Source organism: Scardinius erythrophthalmus (genome assembly GCF_964197995.2).
Source record: "Scardinius erythrophthalmus genome assembly, chromosome: 3".
NCBI classification, from domain to species: domain Eukaryota; kingdom Metazoa; phylum Chordata; class Actinopteri; order Cypriniformes; family Leuciscidae; genus Scardinius; species Scardinius erythrophthalmus.
The window spans coordinates 20,909,931-20,922,745 of record NC_138223.1 but is presented as its reverse complement, the minus strand read 5'-3'; the positions used below and the strand labels follow the sequence as shown (position 1 = coordinate 20,922,745).

General features: G+C 35.6%; 1 protein-coding gene across 4 annotated transcripts in view; it reads right to left on the bottom strand.

Annotated features, from left to right (window-relative positions):
• Positions 1–7,343: 7,343 nt before the first annotated feature.
• The window catches only part of uso1 (USO1 vesicle transport factor), a 35,858-nt gene continuing 30,386 nt past the window's right edge, over positions 7,344–12,815 (bottom strand). For all 4 annotated transcript variants that reach the window (XM_081361736.1, XM_081361734.1, XM_081361733.1 and 1 more), the window contains 7 exons: positions 12,128–12,266; positions 11,570–11,733; positions 10,552–10,611; positions 10,343–10,441; positions 8,413–8,490; positions 8,085–8,300; positions 7,344–7,724 (listed from right to left, as the gene is read on the bottom strand). In XM_081361736.1, the coding sequence (XP_081217862.1) occupies positions 7,641–7,724; positions 8,085–8,300; positions 8,413–8,490; positions 10,343–10,441; positions 10,552–10,611; positions 11,570–11,733; positions 12,128–12,266 (840 nt within the window). In that variant the 3' untranslated portion in view covers positions 7,344–7,640. The remainder of the gene's footprint in view (positions 7,725–8,084; positions 8,301–8,412; positions 8,491–10,342; positions 10,442–10,551; positions 10,612–11,569; positions 11,734–12,127; positions 12,267–12,815) is intronic.

The window sequence follows — 12,815 nt, the reverse complement described above, 5'->3', positions numbered from 1 at the left end:
CCCAGCAAGACGGTTAATTTCACCCACTGGTTGGGTCAAATGAATGACCCAGAAATATGGGTTAAATGGTAAAACCCAGCACTTGGGTCAAACCAACCCAGCGCGTGTTCTGTCCAATAGTGACCCAGCGGTGTGGTTAAGGTTGGGTTATTTTTTAACCCAGCAGTTTTTAGAGTGTGGCTCATTTTTACCAGCTCTTTTTTTCCATAAAAGTGGGAATGTTCAATTTGAATTTCCCTCTTAACAGAAAAAAACTAGCAAGTGAGGCTCACCAAGCTGGTTTTGATAGAGAAATCTATGGATAAAAACATCTCCAACCCCCAGAGAAACAAAACAGCCTGTGATTTATTCGGCTTACACAACGTGAATTGCAGTTGCTTGTTAAATCAAAACTATGCATCAAATGCAAGTCTTGAGGCTTACAAACTAAATCTCACTCTATAATGACACTTGCAATAAGGGTGGATAGTGAATGTGCCACGTGGCTCTACTCTGTTAGCAGACTGATTCAAACAAACTAAGAGCATAATGTAAAGGAACTGTCCCCTTCAAATAACTTTACAGTTTGCCGGTACCTGGCAATTTTTGTTACAACTCAGTCAAACATAACTACAACAAAGTGAACAAAATTTATAATGTCTCCCCCAAAAAGTAGGATATGGCTGAACTGCAGAAGTCTGAACTCTTTTATTAGGGTTTATTCTTTTATTATGGCACCATACATTAAACAATAGACAGTGGACACTACATAATGGATCCACATAAGATTTGTTAATATAAATCATAATCCATTCATGACCTGTTCACCTGCCTAAATTAGGGAAACTATAGCCTAATATTGCAAACAATACAGCCATCTGCTCATCAAACACTATGACACTTAGAAGAGCTCATGAAACCTGAAACTGAATCAATATGTTTATCGACTAATACAAAGAAGGGAAGTGCTGCACACACACACTGTATATTGACTTGAGCATTACAGAGGGATGTGAAGTCAGGAAGATTCCAGGCCATTCAATAACCCACTTAAGAAGAGAGGATGTTCGGAAACTGTCCTTTATGGTTTTCAAAGTGGGTACAGTAACTGCAGTGTGATATTAATAATAAAAGAAACAGGGCAGAGTTTTGCTGCACATATTATCCAGCATGCATTTTCATTTTATCAGCATCATTTACTTTAATCGTACATAAAATGTTAGGCTAACGGTTTTGAATCTAGTCCTAACTATAGCCTAAGAGTTGTTTCATATTGAGCAACATTGCTTATTTGTAAAGGGTTTGTAAGCTCCTAGCATGCATTGCAGGATGATTTACTGTAAGTATTGAATTATTGTTTTGCTGTATGCTGACTTGATTTATGTTGCTGTTTTTTCTTTATGGTGTTTGTTGACTATCATTGATGTTTGTGTGTTAATGGTTGAGGACCATGTGTCTACATTTTACTACTGCACATTATATCCTCTTCAGAGGCCAAGATCACTTCATTCAACTGTGTAAACAATGAAATAAAGAAAAATAAAGATGACTTATTTTGCTTATTAACACGTTGTTCAACAAGAATTGTGTACTGATCACAATTCAAATTGTACAGAGAAAGTAGTATTACTGTATTTCAATAGTAGTTCAGAGTGTCCAATACTGCTACACATATGTTGCCTTGTTTCTTTTCTCAACAATTCGACAACTGTGTGATGAACAGCCATTCTAAAAAAAACTAAATCAATAGATGGGTGTGCATTTCCATCAGAAAGCTTCTAATTTTACCAAAAGCAAGGGAAAAAAGAATGAGCCTGAGGATTCCCTGTCAGGTCAAGACAGAGCTAATGTGGTATTCACCGTTTTCACAAACTCATGTTTTTGTAGTTTAAACGAAGATGATAACGGTATCGATTTTAACAACGTGCACTTTGAAACCCATTTTCCAAAGTTTGCGTTTTCAGGCCCTTATGTAAATGAAACATCAAAATGCATAAAACGTTTTCCTTTTTAGTTGAATAGTTAGCCTACTGTGTAAATGCCCCCTTCTAAACAAAATCACAGAAATGAATTGTTTTTATTAAAAACCTTGTTCTCACCAAATATTCGTATTTGGTGTGTGTTAAAAGTAAAATAACCTGTCTTAAAGTCGGCATGAAATCTTGATTTAAATCTAAATGCATGTTTATCGATCTTATTGTGAATGATTCATCTATGTATATGTTTCACATTTTTTGACCTTGTTATTTTTTTATCAAAATATATCATGACTGGATGGAAAAAACAACAACAACAACATTATGATTTCTCTCTGGTGATGTATGCTGGACTTCAGCAATCATTTAGTCCGCTCATTTAGTCCCAACCCCTACTTTATTTTTTGTTTTTTGATAATCCATTACACTCAGATGTATACATCACAATATGAAAGAAAAGATCAGTTTCGCTGTTTCAACAATTGTGTTTAGTTCATCAATCCAGTTCTGCAGGGATGACATATTTTTGTGAATTTTTTTAAGCTTTTACTTGTCTAGAAAAATACATTTGCTAACATGAAGCTAGATGGGTCTACGGAAGTTATCTGGGACATTAAACAGGTAAACTCATCTACTCACTAGTCCAATTTCACAGCCTCACTGTATATAATGGCACTCTTGCAAACTATTCTAACTTCAACTTTCAGGGGAAATGTTTTTTTTTTTTAAATAAAAAAGAGTGGTGTAGTTCGTTTATAGCCATTTAGATTTCACTTCTGCCAATTGTATAGACTTCAAATTTTAATAGCGTTCAGTTATGAAGATTATCATGATGAAAAATAACTGCAAAAATCCAAAAGGCAGTGGAAAAATCCTACTGGGGTTTTGTCAAGGGAACCAGGGTGATTCTAACTTCAGGTTTGCCTACAAAAACACATCATCAATGCAGCACCCATTCCATGTGAGAGAGAGTCAATTCTTCTTACTGGCACTGTTCTTCTTACCCTATAGCCTACTAATACTAGTAAATAGTTTGCTTCAGTGTTTATTGTCAACCAGCTTAATATCAGCCATCAAAAAATCTAGCTTTTCAGTCTATGCTGTGAATTATCACTGAACTGTTGGAAATATAATGAAAAAACATTAAAGAAAGACACGAAGGAGTGAGAATAAATCATGGATAGAAGAGCCAGAGTGAATCTGTGTCCAGGTAAAGACCCAGAATGCAGCAGCACTCATGGCTCAGAGGCATGTCTGAACACGACCACACCTCCCTTTGACATGTCTCACCCTCAGGACTTTGACACCTGGCAACCCTCATGAACTGTCTTTCTTTCTTTACCTGGCCTCCCCTGAGTCTCACTCAGCACTCCAGCCATGCCATTTCCCCCATTTACATGAAACACGTGAAAGACAGTCTTTACGGCAATTCGAACTAGACATTGGTTGTCTGACAGAAGTGTTTTATAAGATTTGTTTTTTATATTAGTATTTTGAAGAGGATGTACGGAATACATGGCTGCTTCTTTAAAGAAAAGTACAATTTGGATGTCAAAAAACTGTGGTTGTGGTTCTGACACAAATGGCACACTTAGTTCACCCAAAATTTAAAATTCTGTCATTGTTTATCATTAGAAATGTTGCAAATTTGTGCATACAATGGAAGCCAATGGTCATCAAAACTATTTGGTTACCGACATTCCTAAAAAATATCTTCTTTTGAGTTCTGCAAAAGAACAAGAGTCATAAAGGTTTGGAACGACAAGAGGGTGAGTAAATGTTGACTAAATTTTCATTTTTGGTGAACATTTTTTCATGTGCATTGAAAGCAATTCCAATAGACAAATACATCACATGTAAAGTGTGAGTTCAGCTTCAGCTCTAGAAGAGAAAGGATAGTGGAAAAGTCTAAACACATAGCCTAATAAACACAATAAAATAAAGGTAAACCTACAGTAAGGTTTAATTTGTTGACATTAGATAGGCCTAATTAACATGAACTAACAATCAAACTAATTCTGAAGCATTTATTAATCTTTAATGTTGATTTCAACATTTGCTAGTAGGCATATTATTAAAATCAAAAGTTTAATTTGTTAATATTATTTAACTAACAACGAACAGTTGTATTTTATTAACTAACGTTAGCAAAGATTAATAAACAGGCTACTGAAAACGTTTTGCTGTATAGTTAGCTAAGAAATTGTTTTAACTAAAGTGTTCTCAAAATGAACACGGATGGGATAAAGGTTACAAGAAAACATTGTAAAATATTTAAAAAGCGTTATACAGTTATATACAGTTGATAGAATAATCAAGTGGAGAATAATGTTGTAATAATATTGACCAAAATCATTTTGGTATTCTAAGCACTCCTAAAGTCACTCTAACTATTACCGTCAAACTAAATCAAATGACACTGCCTAGAACATTTACACAAAATCTAGAGAAAACTACAGCTAAGTGCAAATATGAGTTTTCTTACCTTTGTGATGGTCATGCAGTATGAAAAGAACTGTATTACCCACGGCCACTAGATCCGCGTCTTTTTAAACACTCTCTCGCAGAAATGTGTCACACACAGAGAGAGAGAGAGAGAGAGAGAGAGAGAGAGAGAGAGAGAGAGAGCGAGAGTGTGTGAGAGAGTGAGAGATTATAGGATGAGCGGTCCATCGATGCCGCAGTGTTTGAGGTGAGGTGTGAGCATCAGCGGGCATCTGTCACTGTTCACTGTGTGACACAACCATGTCCTCCTAGAGAGGCGCTTAGGCGCCCAGACAGACTGACGCGCCATTGAGGTCCATTCAAATCCCAAGACGCTGTTTGTTTAATTGGATGTATTTATACACTACAATGTATAATCGTTTAAATGTATACATTCCGATGACTGTTACCCGAGGAACAAATGGAAATATCTGTTAGGAATCTCAATAAATTGATCAAATAAAAGAAATCGAGAACGACTAGGATTGGTCCAGCATCTACTGCGGAGTGTAAAGTAACATATGCCACGTGACATCACTGACAATGAGTTACTCCAACATTTGTCTGGACAATAATTTCCCCTAATTAAGAATATTCCTGGCAAACTTGAATAGCCATTTAGTTTAAAGATATGATTAAGAGTTAAAAAATATATATTTTATTTTTGGACAAATTGGTCCTTGTCCAGTTAGAAATGACTTCCTCGCACTAAGCCCCGCCTATTTTCACACTGTTTTTGTCTCTTTCAGCCCTCGTCCCGTTTTTTCGATGTCTATGGGCGTGGGGCGGCGCTGCGGTGGAGTGAAAGGGTGGAGAGATGATGAGAGATGATATAACCCATGTAGCCTAACCTGTGTCTGAGAACACTGTCCCCTCCCCCCACCCCACAGTGATTCATAAGAGGACCAAATATATTTTGGACAAAAAAAATAAAACGAATAAATAAAATGTGCGGGATAAATGTTTAAATGCACATTAACAATAAATAATAAACACATAAATTAATGATCCAGTGGGGAAAGTGTGTTTTAATTTTCAAGTAACATCTGTAACTAAGGGCTGAAACCATTTCAATTAAATTGATGAGAAATCACAATAAAGAAATGTATAAAGTTATAAACCAATACTTCTATTCAAAATGAACGCTGTTTTTCAAATGTACAGTAGAGAAAGGAACATTGCCCCAGCCTCCAGGCCTATGACAGACCGACAGCCTATTAGTGAGGAAATGGGACTCATTCATAAAAACATTGTCACAGGCACGTGAATTTGAGCAACAGGTCTTGAGAGACTTGATATACTTGTCTTGTTGTTGTGCATCAGGGTCACCCACTTCTCTCACGGGCCTGCTTGCTGAAAATAGGGCTTTGCCATCACAGGTAACATTTTTAAATATAAAAATAGATGTTATTTTTAATTAAACATTTTTACATTACACATTTTAACTTTTAGAATTTAATGCTACCTTGAACAGAACAATACATTTCTTTCCAAAACGCGATTCCAAATGTTTTTTGTAGTGTACAAACAGAATATGTTTAATCATGTTATAGGATTTTTCCCCCAGTGGCCCACAATTGTCTTTGAAGGGTCATTGAGATGAATGAAAAGGCTAAAAGATAACATTCTTTAATAGATAAGATAATAATTTTACCTTCGCAAATTCACAGGAGATATTAAGGGACTGTCGTCTGTAAAGCTGCTTTGGAGAAAAATATCTATTGTGAGTGGTAATATAATTAAATGCCTTCCATTAGAATTTCTAATTAATTGTTGTACAATTTCTCAAACTGTTCAAATTAAATCAAGCATGACCGTGCACTTTATGGCATAATTGTATTTATGGGTATTAGCAGTAGAAAAATCTTTGTGAATCCTCAAATATGGCTGTATATGTAACAACACACCAAAAACTAAGTTTAAGGCCAAAACATCACAGACAAGTATTTATATAGTTTGTTCTAATGAGTCTTGTTTATCCATAAATTAACCAAATTTTGCAGAATATCTCTCCAGTTTTAGAGGAACCTGAAAGTGTACATCCCAACATTTAGTGGGACTTCAGCAGTTGTTTTAATGAACAACACATTGGAAACAAGGTGGCTAGTGTGAGCGAAATGCAATGCAACACAGCGCGGGTTTGTGTTTTGATCATTTGTAAATATGATTGGATGACTGAACAATTCTGAAAACTGTTGACAGGCACAGAAAAAAAAAAAAAAAAAACCTAACAGCCATCTGACCAGGAAGCAATCTAATGCAAAACAGGAAATGGACCATTTGAATGAGATGTTAAAGGGATAGTTCACCCAAAAATGAAAATTCTGTCATCATTTACTCTCTCTCAAGTTGTTCCAAACCTGTATGATTTCCTTTCTTCTGCTGAACACAAAAGAAGATATTTTAAAGAAGGTTGGCTATTAAACAATTGCTGGTCCCCATTGACATCCATAGTATTTTTTTTTCCTACTATGGAAGTCAATGGGGTCCATCAGTCGTTTGGTTACTGACTTTCTTCAAAATATCTTCTTTTGTGTTCAGCAGAAGAAAGAAAGTCTTACAGGTTTAGAACAACTTGAGGGAGAGTAAATGATGACAGAATTTTCATTTTTGGGTGAACTATTCCTTTAAACAGAGTTCACAATGCACCTGAGTAGAGAGAGGACATGTCTTTCAGAATACTTCCATCCATCCATCCATCCATCCATCCATCCATCCATCCATCATAGACACTCTCACAAGCCCTCAAGCAGTATAGAAATGCAGACTGAACATCTTCATGGTTTTGCACTATGTACAACAAAGGAGGAGCAAATCTTTTCTTTATTTTCTCCTCTCCATCATTAGTGCAAAGAGCTCTTTAGAATCTTCTACGGTGTGAGACCATGACATAAGCATTGGGAATGTTGATCAAAAACAAAGTATTCACCTGTGTTTATTATCTCAATAAATTTGAAGCCTTTTTTTTTTTTTTGAGTCCGGTTCAGTTAGCTGGGAAAATGTAATCCTTGTATTGTTTTCCTACAGTGAAATAACTTCTAAAAATTAAAATGCAGGTCTGAAGAAAATAAAGAAATATGTGATTCTTCTAGAAATCAGAAGATCAGCTCTACTGTCCAAGGCCTTCAATCTCTTTCTCTAAGCGTAAGTGACAGGTTAATGTTAACAGTCTTTCACTTCCACTATTAAGTCAATACTTTTTTATTCATCACACTCTTCTTCCTCCTCTTCATCATCATCATCATCAAACTGATCCTTTGAATCCAGATCATCCTCATCTTCAATCTGTAGGAAAAAAAAAAAAAAGTCAAATCAAAACCAAGAGTAAAAAGAAATGTAAGGAGCCATTCACACAGAACAAGCTTTTCCATTCCATGGCGCTACTTTTCCATTGTCTTTCAATGTAAACACATGCTAGACAGCAGTCTTTAACCATTGCGCTCGAGTATCTCGCACGTGAAGTTCAACTTTTTAAAAAACGCTTCTCTAGACCTTGTGCTTTTTTTCCAACTCCACTGACCTGACCTCGTATTTTTAACAGCAAAAATGTGATCTGTGTGAATCGGCCCCATGTACACTACAAAACAACATTTGATAAATACAAAGCTAGTGAAACTATGTTCTGGAATGCCATGAGGAATGTACCGTCTCTCCCAAGTCCTTGAGTCTCTGTTTCAGGCTCAGAATCTTCTGGTCCTGGTCGGCGAGTAGCATGAGAAGATCGTCCTGCTCCTTCTTGGATTCCTGCACCTCCTGCTGCAACTTGCTCTTCTCTGCCTGCATGATGGCGGCTGTGCTTGTGGCTGAAGCAAGGTCTTTCTCCATCGATTCTTGACTCTCCAGAAGAGTTTTAACTTCCGCCTGAAAGGGAGTGAGAGGGACAGAAAAAAGGAGCAAGAATTAGGTTAAACAGCAAATGATATAAAATGCAAATCAGTAAATGAGTAAATAATGTTTGTCTATAGTAAGTCACCTTAAGCTTTTGATTCTCTGCTGTCTGAGCAGAGAGCCTGCTCTCTAACTCTGCAATTTTCTCTCCTGGAATTGCAGCCTGAAAGAAAGACAGTAATGAACTAAAAAGCCCATTCACTACCATTTAAAAGTTTCAGTAAGATATATATTTGAGAGAAATTAAAACTATTTTCCGCAATGGTATATCAAAAGTGACAGTAAAGACTTTTACTTTCATACAAAACATTTCTATTTCAAATAAATGCTGAAAAAATCTGTTGAAACACTGATAACAATAATAAATGTTTCTTGAAAAACAAATCAGCATATTAAAATGATTTCTGAAGGATCATGTGACACTGAAGTCTGGAGTAATGATGCTGAAAATTCAGCTTAGCCATCACAGGAATAAACATTTTAAAAATATATTAATATAGAAAACAGTTATTTTAAATTGTATTAACATTTCACAATATTACTGTTTTTATGGTATTTTCAATCAAATAAATGCAGCTTGGGTATAAGCATAAGAGACTTTTGTTCAAAAACATAAAAAAACCACACACCTTTGAATTGTTTGAAGTGTTTACTTTTTACCTACTGGCACACAAACTGATCCAAATTGTAGCTTATTCTTGCCGTCTGAGTGACATGCAACATTTAGGGATGGGTAAATCTTAAAATGTTAATGTGAGAAAATAACTGAGATTTTTTTTTTATATCGATTTGATTCAATTTAGTCAAACTACTTGATACAAAAATACATTTTCCTGAGGTTTTTGTTCTGTGCCTTTCATTAGTGGTTGACAACATTTGAGGTGACGCTGCAGATGTGGCACAGAGGCATATTTATACAGACTGGTTAATGCAGCTCAGAGGTGGCATAAATGCATTTATGATGTAATTACAACTGCATAAATAATGCTATGAGATTAATGTAAAAAAAAAAAAAAAAAAATTGAATACTGAAATATGAAACTAAAACCATTAGTAGGTGGCCCCATAAGTGACTCATTGAATCATTCATTCAAATGAGTGACTTTCTTTATGAATGGGACATTGGATTATTCACTTAAAGCTGCGCTCTTTAACTTTTGGCGCCCTAGCGGTCAATAAACAGAACTGTAAGCGTCTTGCGCAAGAATATTGTAGCTGGAGCTACTTCTCTCTGTTTATGTCTATGACGAGTCATGCAGGTACGGGGCTACTCTGCAGTGGTATGACCCAAACCAGTCTAAAATAGTCAGAATATAAACACTTATTATAGGTGTACTGTAGTGATCCAGGATAAGAAAATGGATTCATGATGTAATTTTTGTAAATTTTGTACACAAAAAAAGTTACGGACTGCAGATTTAAGCGATTCGTTCAAAAATGCAGACTCATTCAGTAATTATGTGTTGCTTGGAAATGTGCAACAGTTCTGGTGTGGCCTTGTTTGGAACTGGAACTGTTTCATTGGCATTTCAAGTTTATTTTACATCATGCAGAGAAACCATGCACTCTCAAGGCTTTTTTTTTTTTTTTTTTTGAGTGACACATTGTTAAAACAACATTTGTAACATAATTGATATTATTGTAGATGATATATATTGCACACCTTTATGAGGTGAGCACTTTCTAAACTGCACTTGTGGGCACTGCACTTCTCTCGCAGTTGATCTCTGCCTTTTCAGTTCTGGTAACATTACATTGTTAACTAACATTTAGAAAATCAATTTTTTTCAATTTGAGAATATTTAGAAGATAGAATCATGTATTTTTCTCACTCCCCTAGTGGATTGATAAAAAAAAACCTGTCCTGGATGACTCACTGTGGATCTTGCGCTTTTAAGATTGAATTATGCAACAGACGGTTCAAAGGTGGTCTGTGCGGATGCCATCTAAGGCTGAGACAACACCATACTGGACTGTAGTGTCTGTACAATGATCAATGAGTGGAACACACTTACAGTAGTATCAGATCCTCTGAGAAGCTCGTGTCTTTCACTCTGTAATTGTGTTACCTCTGCAGTCTGTCTCTGCAGCTGAGATTTCAGCATCTCCACCTCCTGCAGCCAAATATAGTGTTCAAAGTGTTTGGTTCAGCAGGTGCAGAATGGTGCAGAATGTTATATGATGAAATCTTTAATGAATATAATGAATAAACCTAGCTTATTACCCTTTGTAACACTGTGACCTCTGAAGTTGAGCCCTCTGCTGATGGGACACCCTCAGCTTTCTGTTGGACACAGACCAAATATTTCCAAATATACCAGTACAGTTCAGTTGATCAAAAAGTGACAGTGAATACATTTATAATGTTACACTGTTTTCAAAATGAACAATAAGTAGACATTTTTCTTGGGCATCAAATCAGCATATTAGAATTATTTCTTTAAGATCATGTGACACTGAAGACTGGCGTAATTGCTGCTGAAAATTTGAATTTGCCATAAGAATAAATTACATTTGAAAATATATTAAAATAATAATAATAACAGTTTGTATTCATCACATTAATTTGCACCAACAGCTTTGTATTCATCAAATACTAGCTCTTTTAAATTGTAATAATAATAATAATAATAATAATTCACAATATTACTGTTTTACTATATTTTTGATTAAAAAAAAGTCAGCCTTGGTGAGCATGAGAGATTCATTTAAAAAATGTTTATAACCCCAAACTTTTGAATGGTAGTGTAAATTATACCGTAAAAGGCTAAGATATTAGCATAATAATTAGGGATGGGTATTGACACAAATTTCATGATTCAATTCGATTTCAATTCACAAGCTTACGATTCGATTCAATATCCTTTGATATGTATATATATCAGGTACAGTACATCAATTTCTCTCGAGGAAAAAAAATCTCTCTCGACCAATGCTGTAAGTGCATTTTGTAATAAAATGTACAGAATTTGACTATTTCATATCAACAGTAACAAAGCACAAAGCTTATAAAAATATATATTACAATTTATTTGATGGGACTAGCGCTGTTTAGTGAAGTTTTTTGTTCAAGCATCAACTGAAAAACATCATCATAGACTGAAAGATCGATTCTTGGGATTTAAAATCAATATTGTTCGATCAGAATCGACTAAAATCGAGAAATCGTTATCGTCAACCCAGCCCTAATACTAATATAAATACATTTTGGGAGGTTGGAAGAACTGAACACACACACATACCAGACTGGTTATTAGAGAGTCCTTTTCACCCAGCTGTGTCTGCAGCAGCTGGTTTTGTCTTTGCAGTTCCTCAAGCTGTTCTCTGAGCTGGCTCAGCTCCTCTGGCTGGAGTCCGTTCACATGGGCCGCCTCTGCCTGATTTCCTGTCTGCTGATTATCTTTACCTACAGAGTGTTAAGGAAGAGTGGAACAACTGTAAAAGTAACTAAAAAGTAAAAAAGGCAGTTCAGGAAAAGTAATTTACTATGGATTTCTGCTAAAATACTGCAAATACTTCTCAAACAACTGATATCTAGCTGCGTTCACAACATGTCGTAATTGCTGTAACGATTCTGAACAGTAAAAAGCCTTCACGTGCTTGTAGAACTTGTAATCACAACATATAAGCTCATCATTTTCTGAGAGCTACGACTTGTACCACCTGACCACTGCAGATTTAAGGTGTGTTCAACTTGAAGCGGTGTATGACATCAAGATACCGCGAGAGCGCATCGAAAGGATATGGAGCTTTATTTGCAGTAATTTAGACATTGCATGAACGCATCATTTGCTCAGTACCTAGTTTGAGTTTGAGGATGTTGTACTGGTCTTTGTGCTGCTGGATCTGAGAGAGCTGCTGTGTCATGGTGCTCTGCATCTTTTCATTCTGGGACGCCAGCAGTGTCACTTGCTCTTTCAGCTCATTTATTTGAGAATCCTGCAATTAAAAAGGGAAAAAATAAATTTATAATTTAAACATATGCCTATTTTGAAATGATTCCTCTTCCTGTAAGCCTAGAGAGGAAAAAGGAGATAACCCACTTTTCTTTGGTCATATATTGAATATGTTATTCATATGACAATTATTGCCCATATTTCAAACCAAAGTGCATAAGGATTTACTTCTCTGGATTAAGATCCAGTAGGGCTACCTATGGCAGCAATTACAGCTCTAAAAAAACAAAAAAGACGGTATCTGTTAGTCCATTCTTCTTGTCAGATTTTTTATCAGGTTACTTTTTTTCACTTTAAGCTTGAAGGGGTTCTTTCACAAAAAACGTTTACATATAGCCACAACATATATGTTAATATGTTGTGGCTGGGCCACAACATATTAACATTAATAATTTGTATTTAAGTTTACTGCCATATCAGCTTCATGGCAGGTACAGATAATAATCAAATATTCAATTAAAGTTAATCTAATAAAAAGATTAAAATTGTCTGTTTTTGGTGTTCTCAGCTGGGGTTTGGGATATATATTTTA